Below are 17,720 nucleotides of genomic sequence, written 5' to 3'. Positions count from 1 at the left end.
TGCGAACAGTATTTTTCATAAAGTTTTCAAACCCTTAATACATCGGTGGGAATACATAGAAAGTGCGAACAGCATTTTTTATAACATTTTCAAACTCTTACTACATCGCTGGGAATACAAGTGCGGTAAACCCTGATCCAAAAACCCCTTTAAAGCGATGGTTTTTATAACGTTTTCAAACTCTTAGTGCATTGCTGGGAATACATAATGCGATTTCAAACCAGAGAGTCAAACCAACGATTTCAAACCAGAGAGTCTGAACGGGCCCGGTTCATTCCCCGGACCGCCGGCCCGGGGCTCGCGCGCCGGCTCTGCGCGCAAAGCCCGACCCCGCCGCGCGCGATCCAAAAGGAGGCGAGGGCGGCTTGCCATTGGCTGGAGCACGTGTGCATGGGAGTCACCGCGGGGGGGGGAGGAGAGGGGGGAGGAGAGCGGCGGGGCTCGCCTGAGTCATTCAACACAACCGGCTGGAGGAGGCGGACGGGACGGGACGGGCGCGCCATGCAGGGCTCCGGCGCTTCTCCGCTCCGGCGGGGCTCCTTCCTCGCCCTCTTCCTCCTGGCGGCAGCGAGAGGTCAGTGGGACGGGGGCTGCGGCGCTCCCCCAGGGCGTTAAGCAGTTGCTCCGCCTTGCGGGACTTGGGGGGTGGGTGGGTGCGCGGTGGGGCCGGGGGATCCCCCCTCCCCCGGAATGACAGCTCCTCTCCAGACTGCAGAGATCAGGCCCCCTGGAGAACACGGATGCTTTGGAGGGGGGACTCTATGGCATGGGACCCCGATGAAGTCCGTCCCCTCTAGGGACCCCAACCTCCAGGTAGGGGATCCCCCCACCCGGAATGACATTAGGAAGAATTTTCCAACAGTTGGAGCGGTTCCTCAGTGGAACAGGCTTCCTCGGGAGGTGGTGAGCGCTCCTTCCCTGGAGGTTTCTAAGAAGAGGTTAGATGGCCATCTGTCAGCAATGCTGATTCTATGACCTTAAGCAGATGATGAGAGGGAGGGCATCTTGGCCATCTTCTGGGCATGGAGTAGGGGGTCACGGCATGGAGTAGGGGGTCACTGGGTGTGTGTGTGTGGGGAGGTAGTTGTGAATTTCCTGCATTGTGTAGGGGGTTGGACTAGATGACCCTGGTGGTCCCTTCCAACGCTTTGATTCTATGACAGCTCCTTTCCAGATTGCAAAGATCAGATCCCCTGGAGAAAAATGGGTGCTTTGGAGGGTGGGCTCTATGGCATCGTACCCTGGTGAGGTCCTTCTCCTCTAGGAATGCCAGCCTTGAGGTGGGACCTGGGGATCCCTTGGAATTACATCTCCTCTCTAGGCTACAGAGATCCGTTCCCCTGCAGAAAACGGATGCTTTGGAGGGGGGGAACTCTACGGCATTGCACCCCACTGAGGTCCCTGTCCTACCCAGGCTCCACCCGCAAATCTCTCGGAGTTTCCCAACCTGGAGCTGGCAACTCTACACCTCCCCCATCCCCTGCCAATGGCCAGAGGGGACCTGGCGACCCTAGCTGGATGGGGTGAGAGTGGTGACCCTCCCTGGCTTGTGCAAGGGAAACTCCCAGTGTATGTGTAAAGTGCCGTCAAGTCACGGCCGACTTATGGCTACCCAGTAGGGTTTTCAAGGCAAGAGACGAGCAGAGGTGGTTTGCCATTGCCTGCCTCCACTTACAACCCTGGTATTCCTCAGTGGTCTCCCATCCCAGTACTAGCCAGGACCAACCCTGCTTAGCTTCTGAGATTTAACCAGATCAGGCTCGCCTGGGACACCCAGATCAGAATGAGACTCCCAAATGGGGGCTGTTAAGGGGGCCATTTGACCTGTGGGGTGGGAATGGTGTATGTGACCTCTGGCAGATCAGTGGTGACAGTCTTCACACCGACGCATAGTTAAATGGTGGAACTCCCTGCCCCAGAATGTGGTGAGGGCTGCCAACTTGGAGGGCTTTAAGAGGGGACATGCGCATGGAGGAGAGGGCTATCCACGGCTACTAGTCAAAATGGCTACTAGTCTTGACAGCATTGATCTAAGTGAAACCCACCTCACCCACCTTCCTAGTGCTGCTCCAGCTGTCTTGCTTGTGGGCTTCCTAGAGGCACCTGGTTGGCCCCAGTGTGAACAGACTGCGGGTCTTGATGGACCTTGGTCTGATCCAGCAGGGCTTTCCTTATGTTCTTATGGAGGATGGGGCTATCCATGGCTACTAGTGAAAATGAATAGTAGTCATGATGCATCCCTATTCTCTCCGGTCTCAGAGGAGCAAGCCTATTCTATTAGGTGCTGTGGAACACAGGCAGGATAATGCTGCTGCAGCCGCCTTGTTTCTGGGCTTCCTAGAGGCCCCTGGTTGGCCACTGTGTGAACAGACTGCTGGACTTGATGGGCCTTGGTCTGATCCAGCAGGGCCTTTCTTATGTTCTTCTGAGCATGCCTATTATATTAGGTGCTGTGGAACACAGGCGGGATAACACAGGCATTTATATAACAAGTTACAGCTAATTCAAAAACATGCAATAGTTGTTATAAAGGTCACATGGATAATGTTAACATTAATTTTTTTACAAATGGCTAGCCAAAAAAAACATGCATAGGCACATAGTATAAACTGTTACAGTAAGTAATAACAGAATAATTGGAAATCATGCATTACAGTACAATTATAATGCACAGAAGCAGAATAATTGGTTATAATGCTCAAAACAATATTTTTTTTGGCTAGCCATTTTTGAATTTTTTAAAACGTTTTTATTTTTTAAACAAGTAAAACAAAACATACCAACATACACATCAAATTCTTATATTACACTGGAACTTACTTTATAGCTTCTATTCTAATTTAGCTTCACTGAGTTGTGATATTTATGTATCTGACAATACCCTTTCTTAAATTCTTACATTTTATTATTTTTATGAATTAATGCCTATATAGTCAAGAAATACTTTCCATTTTTCATAATAACCAGAGGTTGATCTATTATTCACTAAAGACGTGAACTTAGCCATATTCTGCCACTTTATCTGTCCACCATTTGGAATTTTTTAACAATAACATTACCTGTTTAACTTTGAACCTTTGTAACAACTTTATTGTATGTTTTTGAATCTCTGGTGCACTGCACCTTTATTTTTCTTCAATAGAAGGTAAATGACAATAGGAGACGTGGTTGGATTAGGTGTGATATGCAGAGGGGTAGTATAGTAGGCGCAGAGAAATCAGCATCGGTACTGAGACTAGGAATCCCATGTCTCTATTCAATCCAGGAGAATGCATTGTCTTGAGCTTCTATTATTAGTTGTAATTCACCCTGCTCACCCTAGGTGACTAGACAAGTGAGTGCCGTTGGGCTCCAAATGTGTAAAACTGAAACTTCTTGGAAACCAAATGGGGAATTTCCACATAATTACAGTGGTGATCGGGAAGTAATGCAAATTGTTTTCTTGTGCTATCGATAGCTGTCACTCTTAGAATGAGAAGTAAGGACATGGGTGTGTATGCACATTGCAAACCCTCTTTAATTCTTGTATTCCTGCTGCTCTCTCACACATGAACACACATGAAGCTGCCTTATAGTGAATCAGACCCTTGGTCCATCAAAGTCAGTACTGTCTGCTCATACTGGTGGCGGCTCTCCAGGGTCTCAGGCGGAGGTCTTTCACATCACCTACTTGGCTGGTCCCTTTAGCTGGAGATGCCAGAGATTGAACCTGGGGCCTTCTGCATGCCAAGCAGATGCTCTACTGCTGAGCCACAGCCCCTCCCCAAAGATGGGAGTCTTAGCTCAGGGGCCATAGTTTGGGATTAAGGCATCTGCTTCCCACGCCGAAGGTCCCGGGTTTGATCCCCAGCATCTCCAGCTCGACGGAGAAGTAGGTGATGTGAAAGACCTCCACTCGAGGCCCCGGGGAGCTGCTGCCAGCGATTGGAGAACTAGGAGTGTTGACCTAGAAAGACCGATGGTCTGACTCGATATAAGGCACCTTCATGTGATCACATTTATTTGCTGGTTTCACTTGACAATTCACCTTTCTCTCTGAAACTTGAGGTGGATTACAATTTAATCAGACAGTGCATGATGCCCAATAAACATTGCAGTAGAACTAGGAATACAGAGATTTTGTTGGTATTGTCTAAGGCATGACATGCTATTACGCAGAAAGTGAATTGCAAAGGTAGAAGACAGTGCAAGAAAAGTAAGGTGATAAATACAGAAACACGCGTCCAACCAAGTCCCCGCATCTGATTGAGGGTGTCGGGAGAAGGAATTAGAAGAAGAAGAGTTGTTTTTTATAGGCCGACTTTCTCTATCTTTTAAGGAGAATCAACCTGGTTTACAATCCCCTTCCCCTCCCCACAGCAGACACCCTGTGGGGTAGATGGGGCTGAGAGAGTGTGACTAGCCCAAGGTCACCCAGCTGGCTTCATGTGGAGGAGTGGGGAAACCAACCCAGTTCGCCGGATTGCCTTCGCCGCTCATGTGGGGGAGTGGGGAATCTTTTGCCCATAAGAATTCCCACTGTTGGAAAGATATTTCTTCTTCAAAAGGATTACCCTCTAAGTTCTGGATGAACAAAAAGCCCAGCCAATGCAGCTATTGGTACAAATTATCTCGGATTGCAAAAGATCCCTGTTTGTTGCTAGTCTTTGGTCAGCAGCTGGTAGGTTCTGGGCCAAATCTACCTCCTCGACTTGTGCCAGCTGTCCTCTCCAGCTGCCGGGGGGCAGAATATGGGTGTGGAGTTTGGCAGCGGGTCATTGGAGAGGGTGTGTGTGTAGGCCAAGAGTAGGGTTGCCAGGTACTAGCTGGAGATGTCCTGCTATTTCAACTGAACTCCAGCCGATGGACATCTGTTCCCCTGGAGAAAATGGCCACTTTGGTCATTGGACTCTATGGCATTGAAGTCCCTCCCCAAACCCCGCCCTCCTCAGGCTCCACCCCCAAAATCTCCAGATATTTCCTAACCTGGAGCTGGCAACCCGACCCATGACGGTGACTAAGCGCGATAGTTGGAACTTAGTTTTGATGGAGGGGTCTTGACTGCAACTTCACCATTTGGCAATCCCTGTCCCAGAGAACAGACAATGGTGTCTAATCTCTTCTGTTAGATATCCTTTGTGTCCATTGTTACAGGGCCTTTTATCTGAGCCAAACGGACTGCGCTTGTGTTTGCCCAGTGAATGCGTAGGACCTGCTCATTCTCAGCCTTGCTGAGTCAGTAAGGATAAGGAAAGGACCATAAAGAAAGGACTCCTGGTTGTAACAATGGAGGGACCAGGGTTACCATGAAGGCTTGGCGAGGCTGTTCCCAGCGTGGGAGTGCGCGTGCGCGCATGCACGCACCATCCAGGAGGAAAGCGTCACCTGGTTTCAGCTCTTGCATGTTGTCCATGAAAAGGTTGACGAGGCACATCCTTTTCCAGGTTAATACCAATTATATGACATGGAAGCGCACGGGAGAAGTTTGAAGCTTCGCATAGTTGAATTGTGGAACTCCCTGCGCAAGGATGTGGTGATGGCTGTCAACTTGGAAGGCTTTAAGAGGGGAGTGGACACGTTCATGGAGGGATAAGGCATGGCCCCTAGTCAAAATGAATACTAGTCATGATGCATGCCTATTCTCTCCAGGATCAGAGGAGCATGCCCATTATAGTACGTACTGTGGAACACAGGCGGGATAATGCTGCTGCAGTCGTCTTGCTTGTGGGCTTCCTAGAGGCCCCTGTTTGGCCACTGTGTGAACAGACTGCTGGACTTAATAGGCCTTAGTCTGATCCAGTGTAGCTTTTCTTATGTTCTTATGAGCATGCCTATTATATTAGGTGCTGTGGAATACAGGCAGGATAAATGCTGCTGCAGTCGTCTTGCTTGTGGGCTTCCTAGAGGCCCCTGGTTGGCCACTGTGTGAACAGACTGCTGGACTTGATGGGCCTTGGTCTGGTCCAGCAGGGCTTTTTTTATGCTTGGTGGCTCTCCAGGCCGGAGCTCCCTGGCACTGCGTGCTGGAGGAACTGGCACAGATAGGGTTGCCAGGTCCCTCTTCGCCACCGTTGGGAGGTTTTTGGGGCAGAGCCTGAGGAGGGTGGGTTTCGAGGAGCGGAGGGACTTAAATGCCATGGAGTCCAATGGCCAAAGTGGCCATTTTCTCCAGAGGGCTAGAGATCAGTTGTCGTAGCAGGAGATCTCCATCTACTACCTGGAGGTTGGCAACCCTAGTCACAGAGGCTGACCTGGGTAGCTTAGCAGTGGTTGGGAAGAGACATCTCTGGTTCCTGTGGGCATCCGCTCCTCCCCGCCTGCGGCTTTCACGGCAGCGCATTGATGGAGGATGAGGTCATTGGGAGCCGGCCGGGGCAGCGGTGGAACAGGCTGTGACTTGCTCCGGGGCCAAGGCACTGTCGTGTTTCTGCAGACCTTCCGAACTCTCCGGCTTTTGCTCGCCCTCTCTGCCGCGGAGTGGCAGGAAGGGAGATTAAATCCCAGGGCTTCTTCTATAAAAAGCCCCACGATGGAATAATGCCCCGAAGAGGAGCGGCTTAAGCAAGCCATGCCTCAGCCCACCCGCTGTCTCTGGCCGGTGTGTTAATCCCTGCCTCCGGATCACGAGGAACGCGGGGGTTATTTTTGGACTCCTTGCTTTGGCCCGCTCTACAGCAAGCTGGTTTTGTGTGTGTTTGCTGCTTATCACACCCACAGCCCGAAGCCGAGTGAGCTTTCGAATGAGACAGCAGACTCTTTCGGGCTGGTTTAGACACGCATGTGGTTTCAGGTCCTCATCGGTTGGTCCAGGAAGCGAGCCAATGCGGAGGAAGTCGAAGCCACACTCAAAGAGGCAGTCTTCAGCAGAGCTATCAAGACAGAGGTTATCGCCCATATGTGAAGACTTGACAGAAGCAAAGGGTTGCCAACCTCCACTTGCTAGCTGGAGATCTCCTGCTGTTATAACTGATCTCCAGCCGATAGAGATCAGTTCAGCTGGAGAAAATGGCTGCTTTGGCAATTGGACTCTATGGCATTGAAGTCCTTCCCCTCCCCAAACGCCGCCCTCCTCAGGCTCCGCCCCAAAAACCTCCCGTTGGTGATAAAGATGGACCTGACAACCCTACAGAAGGGTGGGATTATTCCACATGTCTTTGCACGCACTGAAGTGACATCACATGAACACATGGAGCTGCCTTCTACTGAATCAGACCCTCGGTCCATCCAAGTCAGCATTGCCTACTCAAACCGGCAGCGGCTCTCCAGGGTCTCAGGCAGAGGTCTTTCACATCACCTCCTTGCCTGGTCCCTTTAACTGGAGATGCCGGGGATTGAACCTGGGACCTTCTGCATGCCGAGCAGACGCTCTACCGCTGAGCCTTGGCCCCTTTTCATCCTCCACATCCTAGGTCAGGGGTCCCCAATGTGCCATGGTGCCCACCAACACCTTTTCTGGTACCCAACAAGTGCTTTTAGGAAGTAGGTGGGGCCAGGTAGGGCTTTTGCCCAGCTAGGCTTCTGATTGACTATTGGAGATTTGATTGGCTGTGCAGATTTTTTTAAAAAAGTTACTTTGGCAGCGGCTGCCAACACAGGACAAGGATCTGCACTGTGTTACTGAAGTTAAGCTGCGGCAATCGTTTTGTGGCTGGCTCCGCCTGGCAGCCATTTTGCTGCTGTGCCCACCATGCCATGTCAGAAATGTGCCCGTGGGCTCAAAAAAGGTTGGGGACCTCTGTCCTTCTCCTTATTCTCCAGCCTGTGTAGTGTTAAGAGTGGTGGTTTGAAGCGGTGATCTGGAGGACCGGATTTGATTCCCCTCTCCTCCACATGAGCGGCGGACGCTAATCTGGTGAACTGGATTTGCTTCCCCACTCCTATGCATGAAGCCAGCTGGGTGAACCTTGGGCTAGTCACGGCTCTCTTACAGCTCTCTCAGCCCCACCTACCTCACAAGGTTTCTGTTGTGGGGAGAGGAAGGTGATTGCATTCTTCCTTAAGTGGTTTGATTCTTCCGGTTTGATTCTTCCTTAAGTGGTAGAGAAAGTCAGCATATAAAAACCAATTCCTCCTCCTCCTCCTCTACTTCTTCTTCTTCTATCTTTTTTCTTCTTTCTTCTTCTATCTTCTTCTTCCTCCTCTTCTTCTTCCTCCTCCTCCTCCCTACCTCACAGGGTGCCTGTTGTGGGGAGAGGAAGGTGAAAGTAAGCCTGTTTGAGTCTTCCTTAAGTGGTAGAGAAAGTCGGCATATAAAAACCAACTCCTCTTCTCCTTCTCCTCCTCCTCCTAGATACTTCATCAAGGAACAAATGCAATCTCCAGTGGAACAATGTCAGAAGCCGTGCGTGGATGTGTTTTATTTATTTGATTCCAGAAGAATCTCTCCAGTCTGCTTACCCGAGATAATAAAATGCAGTCAGATTAGGGGTGCCTCCTCCTTCTCTTTGCTCTGACGGGCCCTCATTTCTTTCAGGTGACCTCTGCGAAGTCAACCAGTGTCTGAACGGAGGGACCTGCCTCATCGGCGTCGACAGCTCTCCTTTCTTCTGTATCTGTGCCGACGGCTTCACGGGGATTGTTTGCAATGAAACCGAGACAGGTAGAAGTGGTGTTTGTGGTACACGCTTGCTGCGGTCATACAAAAGGATATTTTAAGCGAATGCGTACGTGACTAACAGCACCATCCTAAGCAGAGTTAGCGCCTTCTACATCGAGTGATGTCAGCAGGCTTAGGTGGTAACTCTGCTTAGGATGTCTCTGTTATACTGCAGTCCTAAGCACGTTTAAAAAGGTAAAAGTAAAGGACCCCTGTGCAAGCACCGGGTCATTCCTGACCCATGGGGTGACGTCACATCCTGACATTTACTAGGCAGACTTTGTTTGCGGGGTGGTTTGCCAGTGCCTTCCCCAGTCATCTTTACCGACCTCGGAAGGATGGAAGGCGGAGTCAACCTTGAGCCAGCTACCTGAAACTGACTTCTGTCAGGATCGAACTCAGGTCGTGAGCAGAGCTTGGACTGCAGTGCTGCAGCTTACCACTCTGCACCACGTAAGCCCGTTTAAAAAGGTAAAGGTAAATGTCCCCTGTGCAAGCACCAGGTCATTCCTGACCCATGGGGTGACAACGTTTACTTGGTAATAAATCCCATTAAATCTAGTGGGACTTACTTCTATGTAGACATTCATCAGAATTGTGCTGTAATGGGGGGAGAGTTCGCATTGGTAAGACTCGCAATAATGGGTATAAGTAATAGTGATAGTTTATTGTTTGTGGCTGGCCATCACAATCTATCCTACAAAACATTAAAATAACATAAAATGACATGGAAATAGCTTTAAAACAGTCTCACCTCCCCAATAAGCTAGTATTTAAATATATTAAGTTCCCTGATTAAAAACAGCTTTAGCTCGGATTTTCTTGGCTGCTAAAGCAAAGAGTGACACTTCGCAGGAAACATCAGGGTTGGCGTCTGATAGGAGAAAGAGCAGCTTCTCTGGATCTGGAACAAGATTTAGGCCCTTTAGAAACGCTCTGAGAAATTTAAATTTGGGCTTTGTGTAAAGAGGCAGAATAAGGTGTAATGAATTAGGTCCTCTGGAGCAATAATGGGTATAAATTATGGGCAGAAAGGTACCAGCTGAACATGAGGTTTTTTTTTTGTTTTTTTTTACAGTAAGGCCATTTTTGCATGGTCAATTTTGATGCTTGCTCAAAGCTCTTTTTTAAAATGCCACTTTAAAAATGCCGATTCGTGGTCCCGACGCAAAAGGAGAAATTCCACCCCTCCGCCTGCTCCTTTGTTCCTGTTTGCATAGCCCTTAGCATGTGCATAGCTAATGCGCCTCTGTTGTTTTGCATAGTTCCTTGAGGGGGATTCTTCGTGGCAAACACCAAAGGTCACGTTAAATGGGCTCTTTACTAATGTGAAGCAGGCATGCGCCGGCTTTGCAGTCACTTCCAAAATGACGGTTCAGCGTGCAAAATTAAAAAAAAATATGCAGGGGAATTCAGCCTGGAACGCTGAATAATTACCATGCAAAATGGCCTAAGAGTAGTTCAGCAGTGGAATCAGCTGCCTAGGGAGGTCTTTAAGCAGCGGCTGGATGAACGCTCGCCAGGGATGCTTTAGGCTGACCCTGCATTGAGCAGGGGGTGGGACGGCCCCTTCCAATGCTACGATTCCATGGTGTCAGGGTGCAGTCAAAAGCAGTTTTTTTAAAGAGTTTTCTCCAGCACCACAACACTGATCGGATTCAGACCACACAGACACCTGTGGACGATTACGCGTGGTCTTGTAGCATCCTGTCCAGGTTGATCCTTTGTCAGACTCTATGACTTCGTTGCATCTCAGGAATTATCAACTTCACTCCAGACGTTTGCAGAGAGTTTGAAAAGCTTTATTCCAAAAGTAACGAGTACAGAAGTCTAAAGGAACTTAAGGTTAGAATGAGACAATACATTTAGAGGTCAGTTTTATAGGATGCACACACTAGAAATGTTTACACGTAGAAGCTTTGAAATGCAAGACATCAGAGATCTCTCAACATCAAGAGGGAGAGAATTCCGGTCAAATCACACCTTGAGATCAGAGCAGAATTACCATAGGGAAGTTACTTTGAAATGGGGATCTATGGTGCCTCTGGCTATCGCACCTCTGTCCCAAACTGAAGAGACTTTCCCACGGGAAAGAAAAGGTAGAGGTGAAGTCACGGAGCTTGCTATCCAGGGCTCGACTGCATGCCCTTGCTGACACCCTTAGAGCTAACTATAGATTGGAGGAGAAAAGAACAAGAATCCAGTAGCACCTTGAAGACTCACAAAACTTCTGGCAGGGTATGAGCTTTGATGAGTTGCAGTTCACTGCTTTAGATGCCTTCTTAGTCCCTTAGGTATGCTGTTCAGTCTTCTGCAGCCTTCTGATGATGTCTACCTGGGCAGGTTTCTTTACAAGGTTCATGCATTTCCACTCTGTATGGCTAAATGTGGTGCCTTCCGTGGAGAAAGGTCACGGTGGGTAGCCGTGTTCATCTGTCCATAGCAGTAGTAAAGAGCCAGAATCCAGAAGGCACCTTAAAGACTAACAAAAATTGCTAACTGGATATGAGCTTTCGTGAGTCATGGCTCACTTCTTCAGAAAAGAGCCAGAGTCAGTAGCACTTTAGCACCAGAGTCAGCCAGCATGGTGTAGTGGTTAAGAGCAGTGGTTTGGAGCGGTGGAGTCTGATCTGGAGAACCGGGTTTGATCCCCCACTCCTCCACATGAGCGGTGGAGGCTAATCTGGTGAACTGGATTTGTTTCCCCACTCCTCCACACGAAGCCAGCTGGGTGACCTTGGGCTAGTCGCACTCTCTCAGCCCCACCTACCTCACAGGGTGTCTGTTATGGGGAAGGAAAGGTGATTGTAAGCTGGTTTGAATCTCCCTTAAGTGGTAGAGGGGAAAAAAGGTAAAGGTCCCCTGTGCAAGCACCGGGTCATTATATCCATCATATCCAGACGTTTTCTAGGCAGACTTTTGTTTGCGGGGTGGTTTGCCAGTGCCTTCCCCAGTCATCTTCCCTTTACCCCCAGCAAGCTGGGTAGAGAAAAGTCGGCATATAAAAACCAACTCCTCCTCCTCTTCCACCACCACCACCACCACCACCACCACCTCCTCCTCCTCCTCCTCCTCCTCCTCCTCCTCCTCCTCTTCCCCCCCCCCTCCTCTAACAAAATTGCTAGCAGGGTATGAGCTTTCGAGATTCACGGCTCACTTCTTCAGATACATCTAGAATGTGAGTCTGTCTGTCCTTAAGTAGAGAAGAGTGAATTCAGACATTCAATAGCAATAGCAGGTCAATGTCAATAGCAGATAAGTGACAATAGCAGGTCAATTACATGCTATTGCCATTGGATGTGCAAATTCACTCTTCTCTACTTAAGGATAGATGGACTCACATTCTAGCTGTATCTGAAGAAGGGAGCTGTGGCTCACGAAAGCTCACATCCTGCCAGAAGTTTTGTTCGTCTTTAAGGTGCTAATGGACGCTTGGTCTTTTCTACTGCTCCAGACAGACTAACATGGCTACCCATCGTGATTGATATATTGGAGGGTTACATGCTTTCTCCCCCCGCCCCCATTTCACATCTGATTAACTCTCCTGTCTCTCTCTTCTTCAGGCCCCTGCCACCCAAATCCCTGCCAGAACAGCGGCGTGTGCCAGCTCGTCCCCAGTCGGGGAGATGTCTTCAGCAAATATGTCTGCCAGTGCCCTTTGGGGTATGAAGGCAAACATTGCCAGAACAGTGAGTACGGTGTTGCTATTGGGAAGGGAAGCAGCGTGAATGACCACACTGGCCCGGCTGCACCTGGAGTCCTGTGTGCAGTTCTGGAGGCCTCGCTTTGAAAAGGACGTGGACAGAATACAGCGGGTGCAGAGGAGAGTGACGAGGATGATCAGGGGCCTGGAGACCAAGCCCTACGAACCAAAAAGACTTTAAGAAAATAAATACCCCAAAACTTTTAAAATCGGCAATGGATATTATTTATTCAGTACTGGAAGAGGACATTTCCAGAAGAAGTATTGGCAATACTTTAGTATGAAAAAATGAATATGGGGAGGGGCTGTGGCTCAGTGGTAGAGCATCTGCTTGGCATGCAGAAGGTCCCAGGTTCAATCCCCGGCATCTCCAGTTAAAGGGACTAGGCAAGTAGGTGATGTGAAAGACCTCAGCCTGAGACCCTGGAGAGCTGCAGCCGGTCTGAGTAGACAATACTGACTTGGATGGACCAAGGGTCTGCTTCAGTAGAAGGCAGCTTCATGTGTTCATGCGACCTAAAAACAACTTCCTTTGGAGTGGTTTTATTGACATACACGTTGATGCAGTTGAAGTTAGTCAGTTTTAAGACTCGTCTGATTAACTGACTAAGGTTTCTTTCCCCCCTCTTTTTTTTTAAAGAGATTTTTGTTTCATTTCAGTAAAAAATACAAACAATAGAAATTCATTTTAAAAAATACAAAAACAAAACAAGTTAGCATTAGCATTAAAATTATTTGAGTATTTAGGGATGGCAAGCTTTATTGTGTAATTGTAAAAGTATTTACATTATAGAGAATTAATGATCAAGCAAAATGAAGAGGGGAGGGGCTGTGGCTCAGTTTGTAGAGCATCTGCTTGGCATGCAGAAAGTCCCAGGTTCAATCCCCAGCATCTCCAGTTAAAGGGACTAGGCAGGTAGGTGATGTGAAAGACCCCTGCCTGAGACTCTGGAGAGCCACTGCCGGTCTGAGCAGACAATACTGACTTTGATGAACCAACTGTCTGATTCAGTATAAGGCAGATTTATGTGTTCATGTGTTCAAGAGCACCTATCATTAAGATATTAGAATAGTTTATTATTAAGGAAAATTATTGTAATGTTAACACATTTTTCTATGCACACCCAGATCTTATTTCTTTGTTTCTTTTATGGGCATATGTACAGTATTTTAAAATATTTTTTCTATATGATTAATTGACTAAGTTTTCTTGGAATTGAGTGATATTTTTCTTCTTCTTCTGCAGCATCTTCCTCCTTTTCAGCCTTAGACATGGACGAATGCGCTTCACGACCGTGTCAGAACGGCGGGATCTGCTTGGATCTGGAAGGAGACTACGCCTGCAGATGCATTTCACCCTACTTGGGGAAGACCTGCAATGTCCGTAAGTTCCTGAGTATGATGGTGCGTGCTGATAGAAGGGAGAGTAGGAAGGATCCTAAGCATGGATCCACCTAGGTGTAGTGGTTAAAAGTGGGGTACTCTAATATGGAGAATCGGGTTTGATTCCCCACTCCTCCACGTGAGCAGCGGACTCTATAATCTGGAGGACTGGGTTGGTTTCCCCACTCCTACACATGAAGCCTGCTGGGTGACCTTGGGCTAGTCACAGTTCTCTCTGAACTCTCTCAGCCCCACCTACCTCACAAGGTGTCTGTTGTGCGGAGAGGAAGGGGATTGTAAGCTGGTTTGATTCTCCTTAAAAGGTAAAGGAAGTCACCATATAGAAACCAACTCTTCCTCTTCTTCCTCTTCTTCTTCGAAGTACTTTCCCAACAATTTTATTTGCAATGGGGCTTGGTTATTTTTGAATGGCACTTGAAAGGTTACTGTGTTGGATGGGCGAGAAATCCTCCCGGGTCACCCTTCGGTCAGGCAGTGCTTGCTGGCTCAGGGGTGAAATCTGCCCCCACTAGCATGCTTGAGATAATTGCCATGTCAGTGTTGACTCAGCTCATTTATCTCCGCACGAAGCTCCGGGTCTCTTGGCTCTCCTTTTCATCTTTGCGGTCACTTCCACAGCACAGATGAAAGAGAACGGAGACAGATCAGAGGGGGTGACACTGATCTTCAGAACTCCGCTAAAAAGGGTTGTTTTCCCCAAGACACTGATGGCTTCATTTGACAACTCTCAGGACAGAAATGCAGAGCAGGAAGCATTGGTTGGGAGTATTTTCTCTCTCTTGCCATAAACCTAATCCTTTGAAGGAGTTCCAGAGCAACTGGTGTAGCCTCAGTACACCCAGCCAGACTCTTCTTTCGTGACTCCTCATTCGTCATGGTTGCAAACAAAATGAAGACAGAAGAAGAAGAGTTGGTTTTTATATGCCAACTTTCTCTACCACTTAAGGGAGACTCAAACTGGCTTACAATTGCCTTCCCTCCCCCTCCCCACAACAGACACCCTGTGATTGTAGGTGGGACTGAGAGAGCTCTAAGAGAGCTGTGACTAGCCCAAGGGCACCCAGTTGGCTTCGTGTGCAGGAGTGGGGAAACAAATCCAGTTCACCAGATTAGCCTCCGCTGCTCATGTAGAGGAGTGGGGAATCGAACCCGGTCTCCAGATCACCCCTCCAAACCACCGCTCTTAACCACTACACCATGCTCTTAACCATTACACTATCTTGATCTTTGAGAAGGGTTTAATTAACAATTTAGGTAATATAATAGGTGGGATATGAGTTGTCAAGTGCAAGATGACCTCCATGGTTTTGAAGGATGTTCGTATTCTGATTTGATTTTTCCTCTCTCTCTCTCATTCTGCTGCTTGTCTTTTCTCCTTACGTACAACGTTTCCTCCCTCTTGTTCTCCTTCTGCCCCCACCGCTTCCGCACGTCAGGCTGTGCCAATGTCCTGGGCATGGAGACGGGCTCCATTGCAAACTCCCAGCTCACAGCTTCGTCTGTGCACTATGGCTTCCTTGGCCTGCAGCGTTGGGGTCCTGAGCTGGCGCGCCTGAACAACAAGGGGATTGTGAACGCCTGGACCTCGAGCAATTATGATCGGAACCCCTGGATTCAGGTATTTGTGGGAACGGCAGCACCAAGTCTTTGTCATTGACAGGGCTATCCTAAGTAGAGTTGTGGACGTCAGTGGACTTAGAAGGGTGCGACTCCACTTGTGGGAGACAGCGTGGTGTCATGGTTAAGAATGGAGGACTCTAATCTGGTGAACCAGGTTCAGTTCCCCACTCCTCCACCTGAGCGGTGGTGGCTGGAGATCTCCTGCTGTTACAACTGATCTCCAGCCAATAGAGATCAGTTCACCTGGAGAAAATGGCCGCTTAGGCAGTTGGATTCTATGACATTGAAGTCCCTCCCCTCCCCAAACCCTGCCCTCCTCAGGCTCCACCCCCAAAATCTCCAGGTAATTCCCGACCCGGAGCTGGCAACCCTACTTAAAACCAATACATAAGAACATAAGAAAGGCCCTGCTGGATCAGACCAAGGCCCATCAAGTCCAGCAGTCTGTTCACCCAGTGGCCAACCAGGTGCCTCTAGGTAGCCCACAAACAAGACGGCTGCAGCAGCACCATCCTGCCCGTGTTCCACCGCACCCAAAATAATGGGCATGCTCCTCTGATACTAGAGAGAATAGGTATGCAGCATGACCAGCATCCATTCCAACTAATAGCCATGAATACCCGTTTCCTCCATGAACATGTCCACTCCTCTCTTAAAGCCCTCCAAGCTGGCAGCCATCACCACATCCTGGGGCAGGGAGTTCTACAATTTAACTATGCGTTGTGTGAAAAAATACCAATACCACTGCCCAATTATAAGTCTGTTTTATATACATTCGTTAATGGTTAACTCCATTTTATACGGCCAGAGACAAGGTTTCGCGATTTTGCCTTGTTTCACATTTGCTTTTTCAGAAGTCCATTGCTTTAAATGTCACAGGAGAATCTTTAGCTGCTGAAGAAGTCTAACCCTTCTTATGAACTTAAACACATCAATTCTAGTTTGAAAAGAGTTATATTAATTATTATTATTTATTAATGCATTCATTGTATCGCATTTTACCCTGCCCTCCCCAACCTGAAGGTCAGGCTCAGAGTGGCTTACATGAACCAAAATATAATAAAAACAATAAAACATTTTAAAATACAGTTTAAAATACAGTTTACAATAGCCCAGGTCAATCTAATAAATAGGACAATAATGCCCCCCCATGGCGCTAAAACCCAAAAAATAGCCATCGCAGCCAGTAGATGAATCTGACCACCCCCCAAGATGGTCCCGCGGGGCCCTGATCTCATTAGGGAGGCTATTCCACCAGGCAAAAGCCCTGGCCCTGGTCGAGGCCAGACGGATACTCCTTGGGCTGGGGTGGTGGTCACTAGTAAGTTGGCATTACATGAATGTGAATTTCTGCGGGGAACAAGCCAGGTACAAACAGTGGGTACAAATAGGGTTGGCAGGTCCCTCTTTGCCGTCGGTGGGAGGCTTTGAGGGTGGTGCCTGAGGAGGTTTGGGGAGGGGAGGGTCTTCAATGCCATGTGCCATATGCCATTTAGGCACGGGAGGTTTTGCCTTGGATTTGCCGCTCTCTAGATGCCCATTTTCCCCATCCGAATCCTCAAAACTCTGCAGGGGGGCTTATTTTTTAGTTTTGAGAATCCGGATAGGGAAAACATGCCTCTAGAGAGCGGCAAATCCAAGGCAAAACCTCCAGTGCATAAATGGCCATAGAGTAAAACGGCCAAAGTGACCATTTTCTCCAGGTGAACTGATCTCTATCGGCTGGAGATCAGTTGTAATAGCAGGAGATCTTCTGCTATTACCTGGAGGTTGGCAACCCTAGGCACAAACTGTAAACTATCATGAAGTACAGCCAAGTGTTCTTGGGTATTGGTTTCTATTGGTTTCTGTCTAGGTACCACTCCCCTCTTTATATTTGTTAGGGCAACCCTACTTATAGCGCAGGAGGGGCCGCTCAGCTTGCTGTGCTCCAGGGCGGTTTTCGCCTTCCCCGGTCTGCCCCGGGCTTCGGCGCCACTGTGCAGCCAACCAATTTGGGTAATTCTGCCCCTCCGGGGGACCTTTTCTCTGCCCCAGGTCAACCTGCTGAGGAAGATGAGGCTTTCCGGGATCTCCACACAAGGGGCGCGTCGCGTCGGCCGGGCGGAGTATGTCCGAGCCTACAAAGTGGCCTACAGCCTGGACGGGCGGGAGTTTGTGTACTTCAAGGATGCGAAGCGAGATCATGATAAGGTATGCGGATGGGGAAGGCTGTGTCCGAGGGAAGGAAGGAAATGGTGGAGTGACCTCTCTGTTCTGTACTTCCTAGTAATGCCCAAAGAGAGCCAGCGTGGTGTAGTGGTTAAGGGCGGCAGACTCTAAACTGGAGAACTGGGTTCAATTCCCCACTCCTCCACCTGAGCGGCCGACTCTAGTGTGGAGAAACGGGTTCGATTCCCCACTCCTCCACGTGAGCGG

At 48.8% G+C, this 17,720-nt stretch overlaps 1 protein-coding gene across 1 annotated transcript in view; it reads left to right on the top strand.

Moving 5' to 3' along the window:
- Positions 1 to 501: 501 nt before the first annotated feature.
- MFGE8 (milk fat globule EGF and factor V/VIII domain containing) overlaps positions 502 to 17,720 on the top strand; it is a 30,220-nt gene continuing 13,001 nt past the window's right edge. Inside the window, exons 1-6 of the mRNA XM_056866100.1 lie at positions 502 to 574; positions 8,453 to 8,578; positions 12,139 to 12,264; positions 13,525 to 13,662; positions 15,119 to 15,300; positions 17,340 to 17,495. Of these exons, the coding sequence (XP_056722078.1) occupies positions 502 to 574; positions 8,453 to 8,578; positions 12,139 to 12,264; positions 13,525 to 13,662; positions 15,119 to 15,300; positions 17,340 to 17,495 (801 nt within the window). The remainder of the gene's footprint in view (positions 575 to 8,452; positions 8,579 to 12,138; positions 12,265 to 13,524; positions 13,663 to 15,118; positions 15,301 to 17,339; positions 17,496 to 17,720) is intronic.

Source organism: Euleptes europaea, chromosome 20 (genome assembly GCF_029931775.1).
Source record: "Euleptes europaea isolate rEulEur1 chromosome 20, rEulEur1.hap1, whole genome shotgun sequence".
NCBI classification, from domain to species: Eukaryota; Metazoa; Chordata; class Lepidosauria; order Squamata; family Sphaerodactylidae; genus Euleptes; species Euleptes europaea.
The sequence above is the reverse complement of the archived record's forward strand: the minus strand, read 5'-3'. Positions and strand labels throughout refer to the sequence as shown.